Here is a 23751-nt window from a genome sequence, read left to right on the forward strand (position 1 = left end):
AATTTAATCTACATGCAGTCACTAAGATTTTTTGGAAGTTCTAGGAATCTCATTCATCTATGTGGATGACACTCACCTGCACCTCAACAATGATTCCATAAATAGCTTAGAACTGCTGCCTACCCAAAATACAACTACTGCCGTCCCAAAGAAGGTGAAGACTGAGCTCTTCTCCACCTTGTCAACACTTGCGGCTGTGACCCTAGAGGCCATAGGTATATCTCTCCTGAAGTCGTAAAGGAAGCAAAATTACTGACACTTTAGTTTCCAAAGTAAAACTTGATTTATACATAAAATCCCTTACTAAGAGGGTCCTATATCAACTATTCCTGCTCAATCTTTCAAACAATTAATTACTTAGAGTGATTTCAAAATGGCTGCCCACACCTGGGATTGTCATTTACTGATCACATTCATCCAAGTCACAGCTAACCCTACATAGCTACTCGTAGAAGCCTGATCTCGTTTTGAAAACAGGGCCTGTCTATTACTTACAACAATATCAAACAACACACCAAGCTATCTAGAGCGGAAACGTACTTTCTTCAGGGGTCTCAAAAATATTAGGGGAAAATAAAAGACTGGGGAACCCATACCCAAGCTTCAAAAAGAAGTTAACAGTGACTTGTTTTGTGTGTGGCACGTTACATGCAATCCACTTCCCTTCAATGTTACACTCTCCCCTGAATTGACAGTTCCCCCCCCCCCCCCAAAAAAAAAATATATATATATAAGCATGCATGCAAGCTTAATACCCACAAAGATGGTAAATAGGTTTATGAATGGCCTTACTGCAAGCCTCTCAAAGTCAAACAAGGATGATTACCATTTTAATTCTGTATTACTGGCAAAGCACAGCCAGTGCAAGAAACTGTTGATCACCTCAATAACAAAACTTTGCCAGCTTAAAATGTCAGTTCAAAGATGCTTTCTCCGCACAGGGGAAGGATTCTGCTCAAGGTGAGATTGTAGAAAGCTTTAAACATATTTACTGCACAAATGTTCTTTAGTACAAAATACGACCAAAATGTTAGGAACTCAAACAGCACATAGTCCCCACACTGACACACGAGTTTTGCACCGAGCAGGGTCATTTCCCAGGGCATTAAAAAAGATAAGTTAACTTTTATCAGTGTGCCCCACCCCAATCATGAAAGCTATATTTCAGCCACCATAAATGGCTGCTCATGACCTCCCCAATACCATCAAAAATGACATCCGTGACATCAATGGTAACATTATATATCACATTACCAATGATACCACTATGGGTACAGTAGAATTTCTGTGTATGGACACATGTCCATACACAAAATGTTGCGCTGTTAACTACAGTTGTTTACTGGTGTAAATATTGAGAGTTTAAGTACAGTTCACTTGTGGATGAGCAATGACTTTCATGGGGTGGCGCAAGTTAAGGTTTGTATATCAGACCATTGCTGGTCAATTTCAGGCATTTTAGGTCTTTATCTGAGATCATTACATCACTTTAACAGCAAGATTCTTCAGTGAATTTCTTAGCTTCTTACCATTTGAATGTAAGAGCCCTATCTGAACAATAATGCTATTTTAAACTGTGTCTCATATATAGGGTCAGATCTGGGATGCAACGTTTTGGGTGACTTTTCAGGTCAAGCTTACTAGAAATGGCAATTTACAGACTCATATTTGAGGGTATTAGGCAACCACCATTCAGATGTAATACCTTGAAACAATCACATCCAGAGACTGTAGACATTTTGTGTACATTATCAATTTAAAAAGACTGCAAAAATATATATATTTATACTTGGCCCTGAAAACAATACACATGTGCTTTCAAATAAGTTCTTTAATCAAGTCCATACATCATATGCTTCTTCCCATGCTACTCGAGTTACATACCATCAACATGAATCACTTTTACACCCCATGACAAAGCGTTGGCAAGGACACTATTTGCAGGGATAATCTCCTATAAAAGAAAAATATTTTGTGAACTTAGTTTACATTATTAACATTTTAAGGTATTTCTTATAATGTTTGAACATTATGTTATGTTACACAATTTATAGAGCGCATGGCTACCCTCGGGTTTCCCAGCGCTACTAAACCCTAACCACAGAGGGGATGAGAGTGATATGCAACAAGAAAGGAATAAAAACAACTGGACCTAGAATAACCAAGTTTTAAAGGCCTTTCGAAATTCCAGTTCTTGCTCCATCAGCTGAAAGATTAAGAGGCAGCGAGTTCCACAATTTGGCTCCTAAAAACATCAGAGAGGACCCACCCCATCTTGCTTTAATTTCGGTACGGTTACTAAAGCAAGAGTAGTGGATCTCAAATCTCTATTCGGCCTATAAAAAGTGGCCAAGTTCCTTAGGAGCATAGGTCCTCTATCATGCAAAGCCCTGTGGATATGACATAGAGTCTTAAATTTGATCCTCTGTACAACAGGAAACCAGTGCAAGGAGGCCAATCCAGCTTTCACAGAAGACCTTCTCGGGATGTTCAGTAATAAACGAGCTGCAGCATTTTGAACTCTTTGTAATTTCTTTTTAACATATACTGGGGAATCTAGGAAAAGGCCATTCCCGTAGTCTAGCCTTGAAAGAATAACAGCTTGCACAATGAGTCTTCTAGCCAGTGCTGGAAGAATAACAAAAATCTTCCTAAGAAGTCTCAGTAAGGCAAAGCAAGTAGTAGATATGTTCATAGCCTGCAGGTCTAGCATCAGAAGGGTATCCGAATTATCCGATTATCAGAAAGTCACCAAAAGATGGTTGTTTTTGGTGATGTACACACCGATCAGAATTAGCTAGGAATAGCTTTGTAGGGGTGGAGGGGGAAAATCAAGTTGCACCGGTATGTTGTAGGTAATATATTTAAGGTTTAAAAAGGGGTGATCAGAGTGAAGATCAGGTAAAAAAAAATAAAAAAAATAAAAAAAAAATACTATAAAACATAATGGGTTATTGCTTTACTTTAAGAAACTGCACAATCTACATGTTTGAGGTAATTGCTTTGTTATAAACGGATCTTTGTCACGTTTCTCTATTAAAAAAAAGAAAAAAAAGATTTTCTAATGTGAAGTTACTACAACGATCCGCAACTTAAGCTGGAAACTTATTTTCTGACATTGTTTAGGTGTTTTAACATGTACATCATGTTGTCAATTAATTCAAACATTTACTGAAGTATATTGATAGTAATATTATACTTTGCAGTTAAAAGATTTGTATTTTGCATCTCTGCTTTGAATAGATTAGGGAGAGCCAATAAGCATCGGCAGTCTCTCAAGCAATGCTTAGATATTTTTATAGACCAATGTGTGGGTAAACATATCCAGGTATCAGACTGGTTCATGTAACATTCTGTAAACAGTGGTCTATTCCTCAGTGGGACAATGGCTAAACCAACCAAAAAGGAGTGTTTGTTTGAGAAATTGAGGGTGAAACAAGTTTTTCTGTTGATGGGATCTTCTGCTTCGGGTGCCCTGAGAGGGGTTGCAATCCTTGCCAGCAAGGCATTCTTGAGCAATATCATTCTACGAAACAATATTGGATTACCCTCTGGACATTTAATATTTCAGTTAGGAGTTAATTAAAAAAAAAAAAAATCATAATTGGAGGCAAGCTTAACTTCATCCAGTGGTAGAATTAGATCAAGGTAAGCTCACTAATATAGAAATAAAACCCAAAACTGCCAGGGCAGTTTACTAGACTGAAGGAGAATGAGCTGGTTGATCCCTGGCAAGACATGAAATCCTACTAAAGGAGATGTACTTTATTCAATCACATTAGCAATCACCTTTTTGAATTGATGTTTTTCTAGTTCAACACAATTGTGATGTTTATAGTTTTAATTTTCACAGCTTCTGTGGCCGACCATGCTGAAATGTATTTTTAAGAGAGAGCTCTCCCATCCACGTCTGCCCCCTCTGATAGATGGTGCCTAAGCATGACTTGGTTTGCCAACGGCTCTTTTCTCGAAGAAATGAACTACAGAACGGGCAGTTTTTTTACAAGAATAAAGGCTTTGCTTCAATCGTAAGCATTTGTGAAGCCTGTAAAATAAGTGAGGTGGGAGATGATTGCTTACTAGTGGTATCCTAATAAATTAGAGAAAACTAAATATAAAGCATTGTTGAACACCCTCTAAGTAGATGACCAAAATCTTCACAAATCCGACTGCCGGGCAAATTTTCTTGCTAGACATTTTGCTAAACGGCAGCTGCAGAACTTTTTGCTTGAAAAGGAAGTCTTTAATAAACATTTGGACTACAGCTATATAAAGAGGGGGCGGTCAGTGGTGAACTCCCAGGCTGGTTTTGCAGAATTCGGAAAACCAAGAATGTGGTTAATACAATCAGAGACCAGACGTCTGGAACACTGGCTGCAGACAGTGATCAAATTGAAACAATTTTGTGAGCTTCCACCCTAGCTTCTTGCAATTTTAACAAAACCACTCACTTGTGCTTTGAGGAAAAGCAAGGGAATTAAAGCAGCAATTCCAGGAGCTCGCAAACTTAAATTACATGCTGACTGGATATGGTTGCTCCAATCGGGAAACAGCATCTTTAATAATCTTTTTGATAGATTTTCATACTTCTCAGCTATTTCAACGCATAGGGTTGATAACTTTAGTATTAAAAAGTAGAATTTCCATTTTTGAGTTAACACACTACCTCAATCTCTACAGACTACCTATCAGGGGAAATTAATACGGTCTTTAAGGACTAGAGTGCCTTAGAGCTATGACTTACATAAATGAAATACACCTACCCTTAAATACAAGATTATGGCTATGCTAGATAGGTGAGATGTTTCCAGTCTCCATCATAAAAAGGGGAGCAATAGTTAAACTGCATAAATTACCTCTCAATGTTTTATTAACAACACTTCCATGCTACTCAACCAATTTTTGTTTTCATAAAATCAAAAATACAAATCAACACTTTCATTTGGAATAAACATCAACCTGTGTTAAGTCCACGAAAATTAAATGACTTGCTAAGAAAGAAGGCTTGCCCTCCACTATTCAAAGACATACTACTGCGTAGTTTTCTCAATATCAAATGCCTGGTTTGGAAATATTGCTGGTTCTAAATAAAGCATTTGCTAACTTAATTTTAGGAGGTATGACAATTGGGGCCTTCCTTTATCCAGACCCTCCCACCACTCAAACCTCAAAATCTAAAATTGCTATGATACTCAACTTTAACTATTTTTATGCAAACACAAAAACAGATTTGGCGATCATTGAAAACTGCTACTGTTCATGCAGTTGCCCCACTCAAATTGTTCCGTCAAGATCGGCAAATTGAAATGCAGAGAAGGGAAAGTTGGTGATAGAAACAAAGGACAAATTAGTTCTCTGGGAAACTGTCCAACCTAAAGTGCCAGTCACGGACTCAGACTAAACTTCCCTACTTGCAAATCAGCGGTATTCCACGTAAGTACCTGCCCTTCCAAATCGAGTCCGCAGGGGCAATAGTTGGGGATTTGTTTACCCTATTAATGTCTCCAGAAAGATAATCAAAGGGCATTGCAAAATGACTCTGAAAAACTGTTCAGTCATACAGACGTGTAAAGGAAAAAGGTACAAACTTGAATCAAGAAGTAATTGTAGTAGAAACGTTTCTTCTAAGCCATAGAGGGCCCAATTTTAGGAGAACACAGACATAACTGGAATCCAAACATCCTCAACCACTGCCTTGTCTGGAACAAGGAACATAGATACAAATGAGCTGAGGATGCCTGAGATAAGACTTTTGGGCAAACGCTTTGTCAAGAGTGCAGGCTTCATTGAGAGTTGTGTGATCTCTGGATGCAAGCTCCATCCTCCTTGCCAGTTCAAGGCATTTGGGGTTAAAACAAAAAGCATCGTATCTGGTTTATTTCGATATTGTTAGCACACTCAGCAATTATAACTTACTGGAAATCAAGTGAACCCCCAAAATTTCAAATGTGACTTACTTGGTTGATTAAGTTTAAGAATATCTCTACGCCAAAAAGTTGGGGAGGGTACAGGAAAGTTCCTCAATATTTGGAAATATGCTATGAACCTTATGAACTTATGACTTGATTAAGATAAAAGGTCCATGCATTACTTTAGCTGGTCTTTGAATGTCCTTTATGATCTGGAAGTATTCATGTTCCTTACAAATTTGATGAAACATTCACAGGCTTTAACTTAACAGTGTATGAAATATCAGTATGTCAGCTTTTAAACGGGATGTCGCTTTGTTACTAGTATTTGTTAGGAAACCTAATGAATAAAAAAACAACAGTCTTCACAGGGGTAAAGCCAAAAAAGCAGAGCATTAATTTTTTTTTTGGGGGGGGGGGGGTGTTACCTATTTAGGTCATGTAGGGCAGTGGAAGGTTGTGTAAAGAAATGCAGTTCTGATAGCAGTAGAACAGGTCAGCAGTAAGAAGGAATATTAATCACTAACATTTCCATTTTTATTGGGTTGGTAAGTGGAACAGTGAAAATATAATACGGCATGCCATGCACTCTACTCAGTGCAACTTTTTGTGCTAACAAACTTAAAATCCAAGTAGGCCTGATAACTAATTTGAGGGTTAGTATTTTCTGAGACATTGTAATTCAAATAGACAACACATAGATAGGGAAGTTCTCAAAAACGCAATGCTACAGGGCTCAACAATTCAACTCTTACGGACTGATCAACATCATTCTAATTGTTAATAAAAACCAACAGAGAAAACAACTAAACATGGGCACAAATATTCAGGGCTGTACAAGAAACATTACAGTAAGATTTTATGAACCATGATTTGCTTTCATTCAAAATCTATGACAAAATATTAGAATGATTAAGATGCAGCTGGAAAGGTATTCACACAAGTAAGATTCATAGGTTAGATATATATTTGGTGGACAGGATCCTAAATATTTCACTTTTCACATAATAGAAATGTATTTTGATGTCACCAAAACAAGAAGTAAAACACATTATCAACCTACTTGCTCTTTGATTACTTTTTCCACCAACGATTTTCCTCTGCTTATTCGTGCCTAAAAGAGACCATGTTTAAACGTTTTAGGAGCTTCTTTCAATCTACAATACATGATAACAATCGATTCATCGAGATATCATAGACGAGGCATAAAAAAAAAAATGATATTTTCCTTTGTATCTATCAATATTAACATCAAAGCAATTGTTAACTCATGTATACAGTTTCAGCAACACAAAAGGATGATGGACGGAATGCTGAACAATGCAAACACTCACCCCAGTCACAGATCTGGGTTTAATTAATCGTTCTTTTGATCACCATGCCACCCCAGTTCGGACCCAGCCATATGCAAATCAGTCCTGACCCTGTTCCTCATGGGAACAGTCCAGCCCGAACTGACAAGCCAGGTCCTCCCTGGACCAGAAACAAGCATCCTGAGACCAGTTTCAGGGTATCACCCTTCATCAGCCAGGCTAGCTTGAATCCAGTGGCACAGTGAGCAAGGGACCAACAATGGATTAAACCCAGATCTGTGATTGGTTGAAAAGTTTCAGCACTTCGTCCATCATCCTTTTGTGTTGCTAAACTCATATATACAAACACTTCTGGCATCGGTGTTCTACAATAACTGTTCCTTCTATCACCCAACTCCATGCTCAAACGTTTAATCAACCTAAGAAATAGGAACAATTGAGGCAACCCTGCATGTATTCAATGTTAAAGTACTTAGAGACACTTCTGCTACATAGATTTCTACACCCAATGCAACATAAGACATCAACCACATTATTTTAACTTAATTTTAGCTTCAAGGTTTAATAATAATGGCATGTCAAGATACAATCACAATGGAATAAGGAACAATTACCTTTATAGTTACTACTGTACATATAGTACTTACGCTATTTTTCATCATCGCCAATTGGCAACTTGTATCAAATACGATTCACGCAGTAAACACTTATGTTACTGTCATTTTAATAAAGGTAGGGATGAGATAGTGAATGCAAGTCTAATCCAAAGTATGAATGCTTTTTGATCATTCCCTGGTGACTCACGTCAGAACTTCGTTAATGCTGACAGCAAGGTAAGGTATGTGTTGAAAACAGCATCTAATGCCAGAAACTATTCATTTGGCTATGTATATTTTAAAGAATGCCTTTATTTGTCTGGGCGCAAACTAAAGGGAAATGTCGAACATTAAAGAAAGTGCTGATAAATAATTTTAAAGAAAGAAGTATCATGAGGGGCCGCAGAGGGGCAAATCATTACTTTTCAAAAAGAGCAGTGTTTTATGGATTCAGCTGGTTAGTTTAAAGGCGAGGAGGTTGGAGAGGCATAATGACTGAGGAATGACATTTGTGCCCCAGTCACAAGAGACATGACATACTAGAAAAGGGATTCCTACATTATTAGCATCATTCCATATTACAGCAACAGTAGGTTGAGGTGTGAACTAGTACAGCATTAGAGATTTCAAGACTTCAAAGCCGGTTTATGTTGTTCTTTTGAGATTACTCTTTAGGTCAGGATGGGAGGATAGGAACTGGGAAATGGCCTAACGTTCTCCACACTTTTCTGCAATACCATGCCAAGCACAGGCTTCTCTCTTAGCCCTCTGTTCATCTGAATTCTAGTTTTGAAGTATTTTGGTTCAATGCTTGGGGGAGATAGAAATACGCTTAAAAATTGATGTTTCCTAAGTATTTACACAGGCCTTGCAGGAAACAAAAGTTTATCTCCTCACATAGCGTAGGTATTTTTGAAGGTTACTGTCAGTAGAGCGAAGTGGGCCGTCAGAGTTGTGCTGTGGGAGCTTACTGCATTGGTATAACGATGTGGTCTAGTCATTAAAATGTATGTGATACAGACAGGCCTAGAAATATATGGAGTATATGATGGGTGTGGTATTTTGGTTTGCAGAACAAAGATGGTCCTGCAAATCGGTCCCTAGTCATGAATCTACATCCTTCACTTTCTGGTACTTACTGACTTGGTAAATTAGAAGAGTATAGGGCAATAAAAATGTGAGCAATTACCTGGTGCATCCAACTCTTCTTTAATGTGGAAAGTGGTTTCTATAGGAAGTGGCTGAAAACATTTACAGAATGTACCATTTGGTGAATACATTGACCTGGATAGTCAGATGTAGGTTGCTGCTGAGGCAGACTTATATGTTCCTGATACGAGAGGCTCAAATGTGACAGAGGTGTTAAATAATTAGAGGTTTGGTGATCGTTGGATGACGGGAACCAGTTTTGGGAGTCACAGAGAAAAACTCTATTGACTGTTCAGATGCAGGTCACTTAGTAGGATTAAGGCTCTTAAATATAGGGGAGAATTTCTTATGTAGGTCCAAACTTGTATATCAGAACGCAGCTCACTTAGGAAAGAGGAAAAGGCCCTTGTCCCAACACGACTCATGAAAGGTGTGCACAATAATATGGAAAAGAGAAGGGAGGTACTGCTGTGTACAATATCAGTTTGTAGAGGGAATGGCCTACATTGCTTAATTAGAAATAGTTATATAAAAAGCAGATTAATCAGAGTAGCAAAGGTGGTCCTTAGAAGCCTGTTGCTAAGATGGTGTGTTGTGCAATGTTAAATTAGTTAGGACACTTGTGTTGAACTACGTCATAATGTTGTCCTGGGATGCTTTCTATGCAATGTCTGTGGCCGAACCCACATTGAAAGGGGTCCGAGTGATATGTGCTTTCAGTATCGGAGATGGAAGACAACCACTTTCTCTACATCTTGAACACCCAAGAAAATTCAGAGGGGGGGGGGGGGGTGGAGGGAGGTGGGGAGAATTGTTCTTATGTAAGTTTAACGGAGACAATTCTTTTGAAGTACAATGACGACTTTGCAAGATACATAATAATTCGAATACCATACCAAAGACAATGCATTAGACAGGCTCAGAAACACAAGTTTTATCGCCTACTATAGGGAACTACAATTATGATGTTAGGGGCCACAATATCCAACATCACTCTGTTATGGTATAATTGTGTTTATCAGTGTTAAAAATATATGAGAGGGCAGGCAGCAATGTTATATATGGTTAGTATAAAAAAGAGAAACTCACATTTACCGAAGTATTTTGTTGACTTCCATCCAGGCTGCTTTTTTTATTGTTTGGACAAAGTGAGCCATTTCCAGCATTCTGCAAAGGTTCTGGACTTCCTTCAGGGGAGAAACGCCTGACAGTGTGAGCAAATTTTGCTTCTTTTTTATTAGAAATCAGATAACTTATGTCTTTGCTGAGAAATCCTTCTACCGTCTGAAATAAGTGGAACACCATATTTTAGAACAGGTAAAAAATAGTATGTGATTAAGGTCTTTTTTGTTTTAAGTGCATTCACACAAACACTACAACTATTATCAAAATTCAAACCTTACAGTACTCTAAAAAAGTTATTTATGATAACCACAGTTCTGTGTCTTTTAACACCGCTCCTTCAGACTCTTCCTAACTTCTAACTGTCAGTTATGAACAGGCGTATGTAAATAAAAATACATGCATGAAGGAGGTAAAATTGGAAACAGAGCATACAGCATTTCAGTAGAAGGATCAATGGAGGGGGCAGAAATGCTGCCTCTCTGTTGACCACTGTTTTTTCTGCCATGTCTATCAAGAGAAGGTTGACTGTGGTGTGTTCAATCTTTTAGTAATGTTAGCAGTCTCCTAAATAATAGAGTTCCTGCTCAATGCTCGCCTTTGCCAAAGATCAGAGAAAAAAACATGTTAATGACTAATCTCCACAGTGTGTTTATATAGAAGAAAGAATTCACACACCTGTTTACCTCTCGACGGTTTCAAGTCCTCTTGAACTCTCTCTTCAAAGTTCTTTTTAACTTTCCCTTACAGTAGTAGTTGGCTATCAGTCTTGCGCCCGTATTTAGCCTTAGATGGAGTTTACCACCCGCTTTGGGCTGCTTTTCCAAGCAACCCGACCCGATCCCGGCACGCTCTGGCCGCTACCGGCCTAACACCGTCCGCGAGGTGAGCCTACACCAAAAGGACTTGGGCCCCCTGAGCGATGCCGGGGAGTCGGTCCTCTGTATTCCACATTTCCAGCGCCCGTCACCGGGCGGGGATTCGGCACTGGGCTCTTCACTCGCTGTTACAGGGGGAATCCTGGTTAGTTTCTTTTCCTCTGCTTAGTAATATGCTTAATTTCAGCAGGTCGCCACGTCTGATCTGAGGTCACAGTCGAATTCCGAAGCAACTGGGGGCACGAGCCTGGTCCACCGTCCCCAGGGCTGCGGGGGACGGGGAGCCGCAGCAGGGCACCCTTTTATTCCCCCCCCCCCCGGGTCAGAGCCTTAGGCCAGCAGATGGCCCTCCGCCTCCCTGCCAGGGGAACGGCCGCAGAGGTGGGCGCCCCGAGGTGGTGCATGCAGGCAGCTGTGGGACACCACAGCCAGCCACGCATGGCACGCAGCCAGGCAGCTATCTAGTGCTGTGTTATCCACAGAGGAAAACTCATAAGTTCCAACTTGTTGGAACTACACATTACACGTGTTGCTACGCTTGTTTCAGCAGTATAAAATCTATGAAATATTATGTACTACAAAGGAACAGAGATGTTACTGCTACAGCCATGTCAGCTGATGTTGAAAAATTGGGGCTAATAGAGTTTGTGATCAAAATGCTTACATCCTTTGAGATTTTATCACTGGAAGTCAGTAAGAAAAATTGCACAATTAGCCAAGCCACCCCATTGTTGCAACTGCTGCAAGCACATTTGCCTAAAGTGGAAGAAACATTTTCCAATATTAATGACATCTGGGGTGGTCACAGACTTTGTGGCTGGGTGGGGCAACAGAAGTTGTGGCTCAGTGGGGGCACTTGTGCGGGCAGTCCAGTCTGTTCCTAATGATTTTATTTGTTGGATCTACTCGCTGGAAGGACACAAATTTTACACAAGTAAACATGACAGTCTGCCCCAGTGTGCGACTTATTGTTTTGTTTGTCAAAATGTTGAATAAATTCAGGAATATAAATAGTCCTCATCTTGCCCTTTCTGTTTGCATTTTCCTGTACTCATTTGACCCTTCTCTGGGTATAGTTTTTGCATTTTGACCCATCTTTAGCACCATGGTTGATGGTGCAGCAAGACTTGTGCATAAGTGCCATTCTGTCTTATTTTAATTTTATTGGGAAAACAAAATATACAGAATTCAAAAAATAAAGTTCAAGTGAACACAAACATATACTGACATACTGAATATATTACGCGTCACAATAAAAATAAATAGAAAATTCTGGGAATAGCCTCCATATAGCAGCAAATATTTATAAATGTACCCTTTTAATTTGTAAGACGAAGAGTGGTTTTTACGGGGGCCCCGTAATATCTAAAATATTGTGGTCAATGGTTCCTTATTGCAATGGCTTGCTCAGAATAGAAACCGGAGATGAAGTCCTACCACCAGTGGAAAAATGGGAAAGGGGAAATATTGTCCTTCCATGCCAGCACAATATCAAACAAAGCAAATACGGTTGTATTAGCCATTAGTGCTTCATAATCAGAAATTACAGATCCTTCTGAATTCCATCAAAGGATGACTATAGTTGTAGAATGAGGATAATGAGGATAATGAATGTTGCACACTAATTTAATTCTAGAAAATATGTTCTCCCAGAACTTAGGCATTTCCATCCAGTCAGCAAACTTATGTGAGTTATTGGCATCACATTCTCTGCACCTTAGACAGAAGTTATGGTAATCAATCACTCTTGTAAAAGCAAATATGATTTGCAATCCATATGTGGAACAGTGGGAAAGGTCTGAGTATGGAGTTTAAACTGCTTCAAACGTGCTATATTTTAAGCGCACTGCCCTTTCCAATATCAATTCCTTGGAACATGAAACAAAAGATTATTTGTCTGATGTAGTATCATCTCATACAGTTTGGTAATAACCAGTAATACCAGGAGGTTCAGAAAAGGTTTACAAGACTAGATTGATCTCTACATACAATTTGCCTAAATACTATAGCTAGAAGCACTCTTTAGTAATTGCAGGTATGTGAACCATTGATTATTGAACTTATATCAAAATCCTAAATTCTCAAATGAAAGCAGTCTGTTTGCTTCAGTCAGTTGACCCACCCAAATGACCTATTGTCTGGTCCACTGACACAAAGCTTTGTCAGTAATATTAGATGGAAAGGGTGGATAGTACCATACTGGGGAATCAAAACAAATAGCAGGCAATCTCTGCATTTTGAATAAATACGTAAATGTTGTAATTCCAAAGAAAAAGAAAATTGATTAAAAAAAATGGAGTTCATGTATTAACAATGTTTAAAGCTTGATAAATCAGACTCCCAACTGATACCAATAATACAATTTAATCATCAGTCCTTTCTACTTTATTAAAGGTGCACTCAACCTTAAGTGTTCCTCTAAAGTCAAGCAAGCCTTGTAACTATTGGCACAAGTGGTCAAGTCCAGCTCATTACAACACACATTTTTTCATAGGATGCTGTGATGCTCAGTGGGGGATACTCCACTGTGGTAGCAGTACCAGATAAGGTGGTGGGAGCGGTTTAAGAGGTACATCTGCCCTGGCAGCCCAGGTTATCACCCCTTCCTATCTCCTTTTCCTGTATCTCAAAGTTGGAGGACAAGAAAAGGACCATTTGGGATTTTAGCACTTCCCTCTGTTCCACTAAGGTAGGGACTGGCTCTGCCTGCAGTGCTTGAAACACCTTGAAACTGCTTGCATGAAGTTAGTTTCTGGCGAAACTATCACACTTGACAGTCTAACAATCAAGTGTAAGTGAAGAACCCGTTTTTAAATAGAGTGTGTGTGTAACTATTCATCATATTTTAATCACAGATAAGTATACAATGCTAGTATTTGTTCACTCTTTGACGAGTCAGCTGAAGCCTTACAGCACTGACAAAGTCAATCTCATTGGAAGGTTTGGCGTATACAATGTTCTAGCCAGCAAGTGCCCTGTCACTAATGAGTCTCAGCTTCAGTAACTATGTGATAACAAAGGCACCGTTGATACCGTTTTGCCAGTTAAGATAGAGGACCGGACTGTGTCCTGTCCTCTATCCTATCACAAAGCTATTGAGCCTTTTTTTATTTTAAATTACTGATATCATGGGGAGGTGCAAAGCTGGCAAGTAAAAGCCAACATAGCTTCATCTGTTAATTACAGGGGTGGGGCGCACTAGAAATTAGTAGGAGCCGGGGATGATGGGCAGCAGAGCCTAAGGCCGAGTGGTATATTTATATTTTAACTTGGCAAGACTGATGGAGGAAAACAGATCAGCTGGTGACTTCCGACTATTTTTGCACTTTAAATTAACGGGACCAGGGTGCTGTGGCGGAGGGGAAAGTAAAGAGAACCAGTAGTCGCTGCATGAGAAATTAGTTGGACTGGCTTAGTAAAGGGCAGGGGCATAAAAACCTTGTCACAATTAGGAGTTTGTCATATCCCACAAATGTTGAAGGGAAAAGGGCTCAGCAGACCTTACTACCAGGTCCACTGCATGCACAAATCCTGCTGAGGTCAGCACTGGCCAAGTCCTGAGAAGAGCGCTGCTGCACCCACATTACAAACTAATCCATTGCAGTCAAAGGGCCAGCAACCATCAAAGGTGGAAGAGGCAGCACCAATGAAACCCAGTTATACATTCAGTCACAACAAAACAGCCATCAGGAGACTCTAGAAAAATTGGGAAACAGGTCAATTATGGCAATGTACGTTCAGCTATAATAGGGTGTATGGATGAGAAGTGAAATGGTAGGCATGGTTGAAGTGAAGGTGAATGAAGCACAGTCACTGTAAGTGGAGGTCCACTCAGAACGCCCGACTGACTGAGGCATGGCTACTGGATTTTGTAAAGGTGAGTGAAACATGGCTGCTGTAAAATTTTAACCGGTGAAGCACAGTTACCGAAATGGAAGGGTCACCTGGTGTGGTAGGCCACCCATCATGCCTGACTAAGTGAAAGTCAATGACATATGCCTGTGATAAGCGTATAACCAAAGTGCATACTTGCATTCTTCTGGAATTAGATGAGCACTGCTACCTGAAGTGTACGACCATACACAAGCTCTACCACACAGGGTGCCCGACTGGACAGACTGTGGGATGGTAACTGTGAATGTTCACCAAGGCAGGGAAATGTATACAACTATTGCTTTGAACGTAGAGCACAAAGTGAATCTGTGATGGGTTGCACGTAAGTGAAAGCAGCCAATAAGCTGATGCCTTTACTAATCTAAATTATTGGGATTTAGTTCAGTAGGTGTACAGCTTTTAACATACCCACAGCTGGAAGACTACCTTAGAGCTAACCCTCTGGAGCAACATAGGCCAGGGTAAGCTGTGGGAATTCCCAGACAAAAAAATGGGTGCACTGCCCAATACCACATTCAAACTTAAGTAGTATTGCTTTAAAGGTCCAAACACAACTGATTGCTGCACAACACTTGCATTCCGTAGTACAGACCAGGAAAACACAAAGATAACTGAATACCATTCTAATTTCTTAGAGCCCCTCGGTACACATATTGTATACTTTAACAAAGTTTTTCTAAACAGTCCCTCTAACCAGACTCAAAAACAGAAGATAATGTTTTGTAACACCATCTAAGTTCGCAGATCAACAGCTGCAAGCCATGCAGTGCAGTAATCACATGCAAGAGTAACCTACCCCTCCAAAAGCTTTAATGTCTTTTTCCAAATTTTCAGAGAGGACGTTAGGTGGCAAATCAAGGTAAAACACTTTTCCAAAGAATGGTTTGCACTTTGTTTCTTCTGTTTTAACTGATAATTTATGTTCAAGTTTCTGAGGCTGCTGATGTTTTCCAGTTTTCTCTTGAGCACGGCCTGCATACACAAGAGTAAAAAGAATTGGACATTGGTTGTGTGATCTGACTGACTAATTGGGAAACAAAAAATGGCTTAAATGGAATGAGTAATTTTAGATGGGAACACTTTAACTTACAGTTCAGTTTTCCTTTGGATCCATTATTCAAATCACTCCGTTTCATTTTTAGAAAGTTACATGCTTCCAGCAGTTTCATGTGCGGGGCAAGGTTCCTGAAAGAGTAACATAATTAGTATTTAAGATAGTAAATGCAAGTCAGAAGAATCACAGCGTGAAGTGATACCAGCCAATAGGATGCTATTGATAGGCTAGCCTTTTATCGGATGTTGACCATATAGGACCAGGGCAAAGGGTGGGAATGTTTGCCCTTCTTCAAAAAACCTAAAGCCTCCTGAAAGGACAGAAAACCTGAGCTCCAGTATTGCTGGTTCCCTGCCCTACAAAAGACCTTGCACAAGTGCCTCATAATTATTCTATGATATAGGTCTTCATATTCGTGGAGCGCCCGCTGGAGGAATGCGGCCTTCTTGGCAGAGAGGCACACATCTCTGCAGCTCTCAAAGCACCTAGAAAGGTGGACGAAGGACAGTGCTCAACTCCTCATAATTATAACCTAATAGGGAGGATATGGCATTCTGGAGAGTATCTTCTTTAACGTATCATTCAAAGTGAATGCAGGGGGCAGGTTAGAAGAGCAGGCTGTCTGCTTGCACTGGTGCTCATCCAGTGTTTGGCCTCCTGAGGACTTTCGGGAAATGGCCAATGGAGGAGTTGTTTATTGTGATTTTGTATTATTTTTTTTTTAACAAATATGCAGAGTGGACTGCCTACTGGGAGCCTCAGAAGAATTACTCAGACTGATGGCCCAAGGAAAGGTGTGAGATGTATACAACTTCAGCCTGCTCCAGTAGGTCATGTTGATGTCTCTTGCTGAAGGTAAGTCTATTTCTTTTTTTTTTTAAAGACTGAAGCACGGACCTAAAAGATTTGCTATACTGTGAATTGAGTGAAGCAGGAGATTCCAGAGTTGCTGTACTTTACAAAGTGTGGTGTTCACAATAGTTTGTTCAATGAAGTGCTGTAAACACATTGAAAGGTTAAAAATAATAATGCAGCCTCTATTGCCGTGGATCTATGAGCGTGAGGCATATATATCTCTTAACACCTTCTTTTAGTGGATGCCACCCTCCTTGCACACATCTTCACCCTTCAAAGGACACTGCTCCCATTTACTTTCTTTGACTCACTCGCTCCTACAAGCTTCCTCACATTGTGGGCTATATGTACGAAAACTTTTTCCCCATAGACCCAGAATGGGTAAAATCCTTTGGTACATCTGGCCCTTTGTCCCTTGTGAACATTACTGCATTTCCTGTCCATGATGATATCGCTTGGGATAAGGTGCCCTATGACATGATTGTCCTACATAAGTACTGCAAATGTCCTATGCGTTTATAATTTCTGCGGATGACGTTATTACCCCAGGTTCCATTTCTGATGAATGGTATGTTGTGAGTTTCTAATATGCTATCTGAATTAGAATCATACTCAGCATTTGAAAATGAGGATTTGTATTTGAATTCTGCTAACTATGGTGAAATGTTTTGCTACCATCACTACGCACATCACTTTTTACACAGAGCTAGTACTCCATGTGCTGTTTTGAATTATAGTCAGTGGGAACAATGTCTGATATCACCTGTATGTACTTCTAAAACATATTTAAAGTAGTTTATTTTGCTGGTCATGCCCCTACAGACAAAATTCCAAAATATTATAAGCTTACTCTTTCCACAAAAAAGAACAATATGCCCACACAAACAAAACTGATTTATTCTAACACATTTATTTACAACCAGCCATGAAAGGTTATAAGTATTGGAAGGACAATAGTGAACTTAAATCTGTTTGGGGTACACAACACTTGCAGGTCCAGGGGCTTATGCTTTATTTAGAGCTTGTCTGAACTCTTGCTAAATATTTTTGTTAAATAAGACAGTACAAAAAATGACCTGCCTTGGTTTGGCCACTACTAAAAATTTAAATACACCTAGTATTTCCTCAGTTGCACGGTTTGATAATTAGCAACAACACATTAATTTCAAGGGAAGAACACATTAATGTAATGGTGCAGAATGGAACCTACAATTCTGCAATTTCTGGTTCAGAGAGGTCATTACTGTGGCCAGTTGACACTAATGGCGCAGTAACCATGTGTGAAAATCTTCCATGGGGTTTAAAGCAAGAAGGACAGACCATCAATATATTCATTTGCAACACTGGGGGGTGGTTACTAATTATATCGTAGGAAAGTTATGTCAGCAATGCTTAGAACATTTCACTTTGTCAGCTGTTAAAAGACCACTTATCTCTCCTTTCAGATAACATGGATCTCCTTGTTCTAAACGTTTTATATATCCCACTTACAATGAAATTTGGAAATAATGTTAACAAGATGCTGCTGAACCGTTAAATCACATTAATCAGAAAAATGTGGAAAAAGTTTTGTCTGTTGTCAATAATGACATGACAAAACTGTAGGAAAGTACCATCTTGCCTGTCATGTTCCCCCATTTTTATATGTTAGCAAGTTTGTTTTTGCCTGTCTCACTGGGATCCTGCTAGCCAGTACCCCAGTGCTCATAATTTGTGGCCTGAATGTGTGCACCTGTGTAGTGACTGTCACTGAGGATCTGCTAACCAGAACCTCATGCTCTTTGCCTTTAAAATTGTCACTATAGGCAAGTGACCATTTTTACCAATTCTAATTGGCACACTGGAACACCCTTATAATTCCCTAGTATATGGTACCTAGGTACCCAGAGTATCGGGGTTCCAGGAGATCCCCATGGGCTGCAGCATTTCTTTTGCCACCATTAGGGAGCTCAGACAAATCTTACACAGGACTGCCACTGCAGCCTGAGTGAAATAACACACGTTATTTCACAGCCATTTTCACTGCACTTAAGTAACTTATAAGTCACCTATATTTCAAGCCTTCACTTGAAGGTTAGGTGCACCTTGCACTAGGAAAGGTGCCCCCACATAGTTCAGGGCCATTTCCCCGGAATTTGTGAGTGCGGGGACACCATTACACGCGTGCACTACATATAGGTCAATACCTATACGTAGCTTCACAATGGTAACTCCGAATATGGCAATGTAACATGTCTAAGATCATGGAATTGTCCCCCCATGACAAATCTGGAATAGGGGTGCCAATCCCATGCATCCCCGGGGCTCCACTATGGACCCTGGGTACTGCAAAACCATCTCTCTGGGGTTTTCTCTGCAGCTACCGCTGCTGCCACCCAACAGACCAGGTTCTGCCCTCCTGGGGTTTGGGCAGCCCAATCCCAGGAAGGCAGAACAAAGAAGTTACACCCTCTCTCTCTTTGGAAATAGGTGTTAAGGGCTGGGAAGGAGTAGCCTCTGGAAATGCTTTCAAGGGCACAGACGGTGACCTCCTTGCATAAGCCAGTCTACACCGGTTCAGGGAACCACCAGTCCCTGCTCTGGCGCGAAACTGGACAAAGGAAAGGGGAGTGACCACTCCCCTGTCCATAACCACGCCAGGGTTGGTGTCCAGAGCTCCTCCAGTGTGTCCCAGACCTCTGCCATCTTGGATCACGAGGTGTGAGGGCACTCTGGAGGCCTCTGAGTGGACAGTGCCAGCAGGTGACTTCAGAGACCACTCCTGATAGGTGCTTACCTGACTAGGTGGCCAATCCTCCTCTGAAGGCTTTTCCTCAGATAACGACTTGCAAGAATTCACCAGAGTTGCTCTGCACCTCTCTCTTCGATTTCTGCCAAGGATCGACCGCTGACTGCTCCAGGACGCCTGCAAAACTGCAACAAAGTAGCAACAAGACTACCAGCGACATTGTAGCGCCTAATCCTGCCAGTTTTCTCGACTGTTTCCTGGTGGTGCATGCTCTTGGGGTTGCCTGCCTTCATCCTGCACTGGAAGCCACGAAGAAATCACCCATGGGCTGACAGAATCTTCCCTCTGCTTCAGCAGGTACTAAACTTCAGAGTCACCGGTACTCCGGGACCCCTCTCATCCTGACGAGCGTGGCCCCTGGAACACAGGTGGTGGACCCAAGTGACCCAGACTGTCCAGTGGTCCAACTGGACAAATTTGGAGGAGGTAAATCCTTGCCTCCCCTCTCCAGACAGTAATCCGGTGCACTGCGTGAACTGCAGCTACTAGGGCTCCTGTGCACATTTCCATCCCCAGCACTCTGTCCTGCATTGCTCAACTCCTGGAGTTGACCTCCAGCTTAGTGGCACCCTCTTTTTTCAGTGTTGAGACGACCGCCGTGTTCAGACTTCTTGAACCCTTGTTCAAGTGCTTCTGTGGGTGCTACCATCTTGTGCGTGGGCTCTCTACGTTGCTGAGGGCCCCCTCTCCCAAGTGGCGACATCCTGGTCCTTCCTGGGCCAGGGCAGCACCCTTTTTCTTTAACCACGACTCTTGCAGATAGCAAGGCTTGTTTGCGGTCCTTTGCCAGAGAAACAACTCTGCATCCTCCATCACTCTGTGGGACATCTTCTGCATGAAGGAGAAATTTCTAGCACCTTTCGTTGTTGTATAATCTCCAGCTTCTCCCATCCAGAGGCAGCCATTTTACACCTTTTTCCGTGGATTAGTGGGCTCCGGTCCTATCCCCCACCCCCCCCCCCCCAGACACTTTTTGTACGACTCTTGGACTTGGTCCCCTTCCTTTGCAGGTCCTCAGGTCCAGGAACCCGTTTTCAGTGCATTGCAGTCTGTTGTGGTCTTTACAAAATCCTATCACGAGTTTAGTGTGTTTCTGGGGAAATAGTAGTACTTTACTCCTACTTTCCAGGGTCTTGGGGTGGGGTATCTTGGACAACCTTAGTGTTTTCTTACACTCCCAGCAACCCTCTACCCACTACACTAGTCTAGGGGGTCTATTCGTGGTTCGCATTCCACTTTCTTAGTATATGGTTTGTGTTGACCCTAGTCCTATTGCATCCTATTGTATTCTAGTGTTTGCACTATTTTTCTAACTGCTTACCTAACTGATTTAGGTTTGTGTGTATTTTACTTACCTCCTAAGGGAGCATATCCTCAGATATTTTTGGCACATTGTCACTAAAATAAAGTACCTTTATTGTGTATATGATGATATAGTACCTATATGATAGAAGTGGTATAGTATGAGCTTTACATGCCTCCTAGTTCAGCCTAAGCTGCTCTGCTATAGCTACCTCTATCAGCCTAAGCTGCTAGAACACTACTAATAAGGGATAACTGGACCTGCCACAAGGTGTAAGTACCACCAGGTGCCCACTATAAGCCAGGCCAGACTCCTACAAAAACATCTAGATGCACAGTTCCAAAAAAGGTTAGGGAATACTCAACCCAATGAGGGGACAACAAAAAGAGAAAAAGAACAGCAGGTCCCTGTGAATATCCAATATTTTGGAACAAGAGCCCTCACTCACCAATTGGTGACATGCTTCATCATTGGGCTTTGCGCCTCGTGGGGCCGGCGCTGCAATGCCTGACGGGCCCCTCAAAGGGCTCTTTGCCGGAGATCTTTTGTTGAAGATATTTGCTAATGGATTAATGCAATTATGTGGGGATTGGTAAAGAAGCTGTTAAAAATGACTAGAGGGAAAAATCTGAATGAAAATGTATTGACAAAAAAAACAGAACCCTCTGTCATAATTAAAAACAATGAGTAAGGTGAAAATAGAATAATGTCTACTCTACCCTATTATATAGAATGTCTAGTGACCAAAATCCCTATTTTCTGGGAATGTGGTTAAGGCAGGATCGGTCGTCCCTATACTGCCCTCAAGTAGGTCAACATGTTTCTCGCTCAAGTAGTCAATCAAGATGTAGTGCAATTGCAGGACCTCAAATCACCTACCTAAATCCCCACTCCACTAATGGATTAAATTAACTATGTGATACAGGAACCTGTGAAGAGAGAAGAAAAAACATGAAGCACAGTATAAAACTCATGCCAAGTGCACTGGTGAGCAAAAGAGAGAAAGCACATTAGTGAAACAACCCCTTTTGGGGTGATCAACACCTTGTGAAAACAGATGTTCACATCTTATCGATGAAGAAAACCTCCTTATCTCCTCACAATAAAGGATGGGCCCCATAGGGATGTCTGAGAACTTCAATGGTCCAGTCATTAACGGACACATACATATATATGAATGTCATGGAAGAGATAGAGGGATTTCATGGTAAATCATTACTGAATGTTGATGACACTTGTAAGCCAACAAAGCACATGCAATAAATATAGTTAAAGAATGTACAACGCACAAAGCTATTACCTGATAAGTACCTCTCACAGCACACATATAGCAATATACATTCGGTAATATTATGAATAGATTGGGTGAGGAGAGTAAAAAGACCTTTGTTGGTATAAAGAAATAGCAACCGCCCTTCATCACGGTCATCTGAACATAAATAATCCAGAGAAGGTGAATATTACATTACTTATCAAACATTCACTGGGACTGTAGAGATATGACAGCTCCCATCAAGAAAAGTATCTGTAGGTGATGGAGAATGATAAAAGCCTTCGTTATTATGAAGAAGGCCTAACCAACTCGTAACGCGCATATATATATATATATATATATATATATATATATATATATATACATACATACATACATACACACACACACACACACACACACGATCTTGCAGCCGATAAATACTACATGATCGTACATGATAAATCAGGCGGTCAGTGACTCCACAGCTAAATGACAGCTCCCACCAAGAAAAATGAGTAGACGCTGAAACGCATAAGATATAGAGAAAGCGTTCCAATAGCGTCGTGTTCAGAAACAAAGCCCTGTAATAATAACTGCAGCCAGGGGTATAACGATGTCTGCAGTAACCGACAATGAGCAGTCGGTAAAATACCACAAAAAAAATAGAAAAGCACCTACTTCTTTACAGATGGATCGGTCTAATGCACCTACCCCAGCTCCGCACTCCTTGAAACATGGAACTCGAGAGGCGGGCTGGGTTTTGAACAATCCAGTCATTAACACAGTGGAAGGACTACTATTAGGAATGAAAACAATCACAGCCATTTTGGAATGGAAAAGCCAGTCTGCATTAGATATCACTGGCCAGTAAACACGTGAATTTTATTGAGTAAGCATTTATTTAAAAAGCCTTATGCATTTTCTTTAATTTTGAGAATAAAATCTTGACCCAGGACCAAGAAGATATCCTACAATATGGAAATCCCTACATAATTGCATTCACCCATCGGCAAATATCTTCAACAAAAGATCTCTGACAAACAGCCCCTGTGAGGGGCCTGTCGGGCATTGCAGTGCTGGCCTGACGGGGAGCAAAGCCCGATGATGAAGCATATCACCAATTGGTAAGGGAGGGCTCTTGTTCCAAAATATTGGATATTCACAGGGACCTGCTGTTCTATTTCTCTTTTTGTTGTCCCCTCATTGGGTTGAGAATTCCCTAACCTTTTTTGGAACTGTGCATCTAGATGTTTTGTGATTTATATTGAAGTATCATGCTCAGGACCATTTTTTGCTGTTTTTATAATCTCCCACTATTCTAGCCCACTTTTTGTTGATTTTGTACAGCAGCTTCGCTGTAGGGCATATTCTTGAGATTACAGAGGACTATTACCGCCTGTGATAATCATGTCAGACCTACAAGGTTTGAGTTTTGATGAGGACACTGTCCAAGCAGTATTGCAGACCCCGTCTATTTTGGGAGAGGATAACAGTGGTCCATCAGGATGTTCAAAGGAAGACTGGGACAGATTATCGTCTTTGAAAAAAGAATTAATCAAGACAGTCCTACATGGCACAGTTATGACAGAATATTTGAGGGCCAACATTTCCCCCAATGGATTGTCACGAATGTTT

General features: G+C 40.8%; 1 protein-coding gene across 2 annotated transcripts in view; it reads right to left on the reverse strand.

Moving 5' to 3' along the window:
* The window catches only part of DBF4 (DBF4-CDC7 kinase regulatory subunit), a 178082-nt gene that overhangs the window by 135961 nt on the left and 18370 nt on the right, over positions 1-23751 (reverse strand). The window contains exons 2-6 of one of the 2 annotated variants that reach the window (XM_069211566.1): positions 15952-16046; positions 15658-15833; positions 10057-10251; positions 6973-7023; positions 1885-1954 (exon numbers count right to left, since the gene is read on the reverse strand). In XM_069211566.1, coding sequence (XP_069067667.1) covers positions 1885-1954; positions 6973-7023; positions 10057-10251; positions 15658-15833; positions 15952-16030 — 571 coding nt within the window. In that variant the 5' untranslated portion in view covers positions 16031-16046. The remainder of the gene's footprint in view (positions 1-1884; positions 1955-6972; positions 7024-10056; positions 10252-15657; positions 15834-15951; positions 16047-23751) is intronic. The other variant, XM_069211567.1, reaches the window with a different exon arrangement.

The sequence above is a fragment of the Pleurodeles waltl genome, chromosome 10, assembly GCF_031143425.1.
Source record: "Pleurodeles waltl isolate 20211129_DDA chromosome 10, aPleWal1.hap1.20221129, whole genome shotgun sequence".
Taxonomy (NCBI): Eukaryota; Metazoa; Chordata; class Amphibia; order Caudata; family Salamandridae; genus Pleurodeles; species Pleurodeles waltl.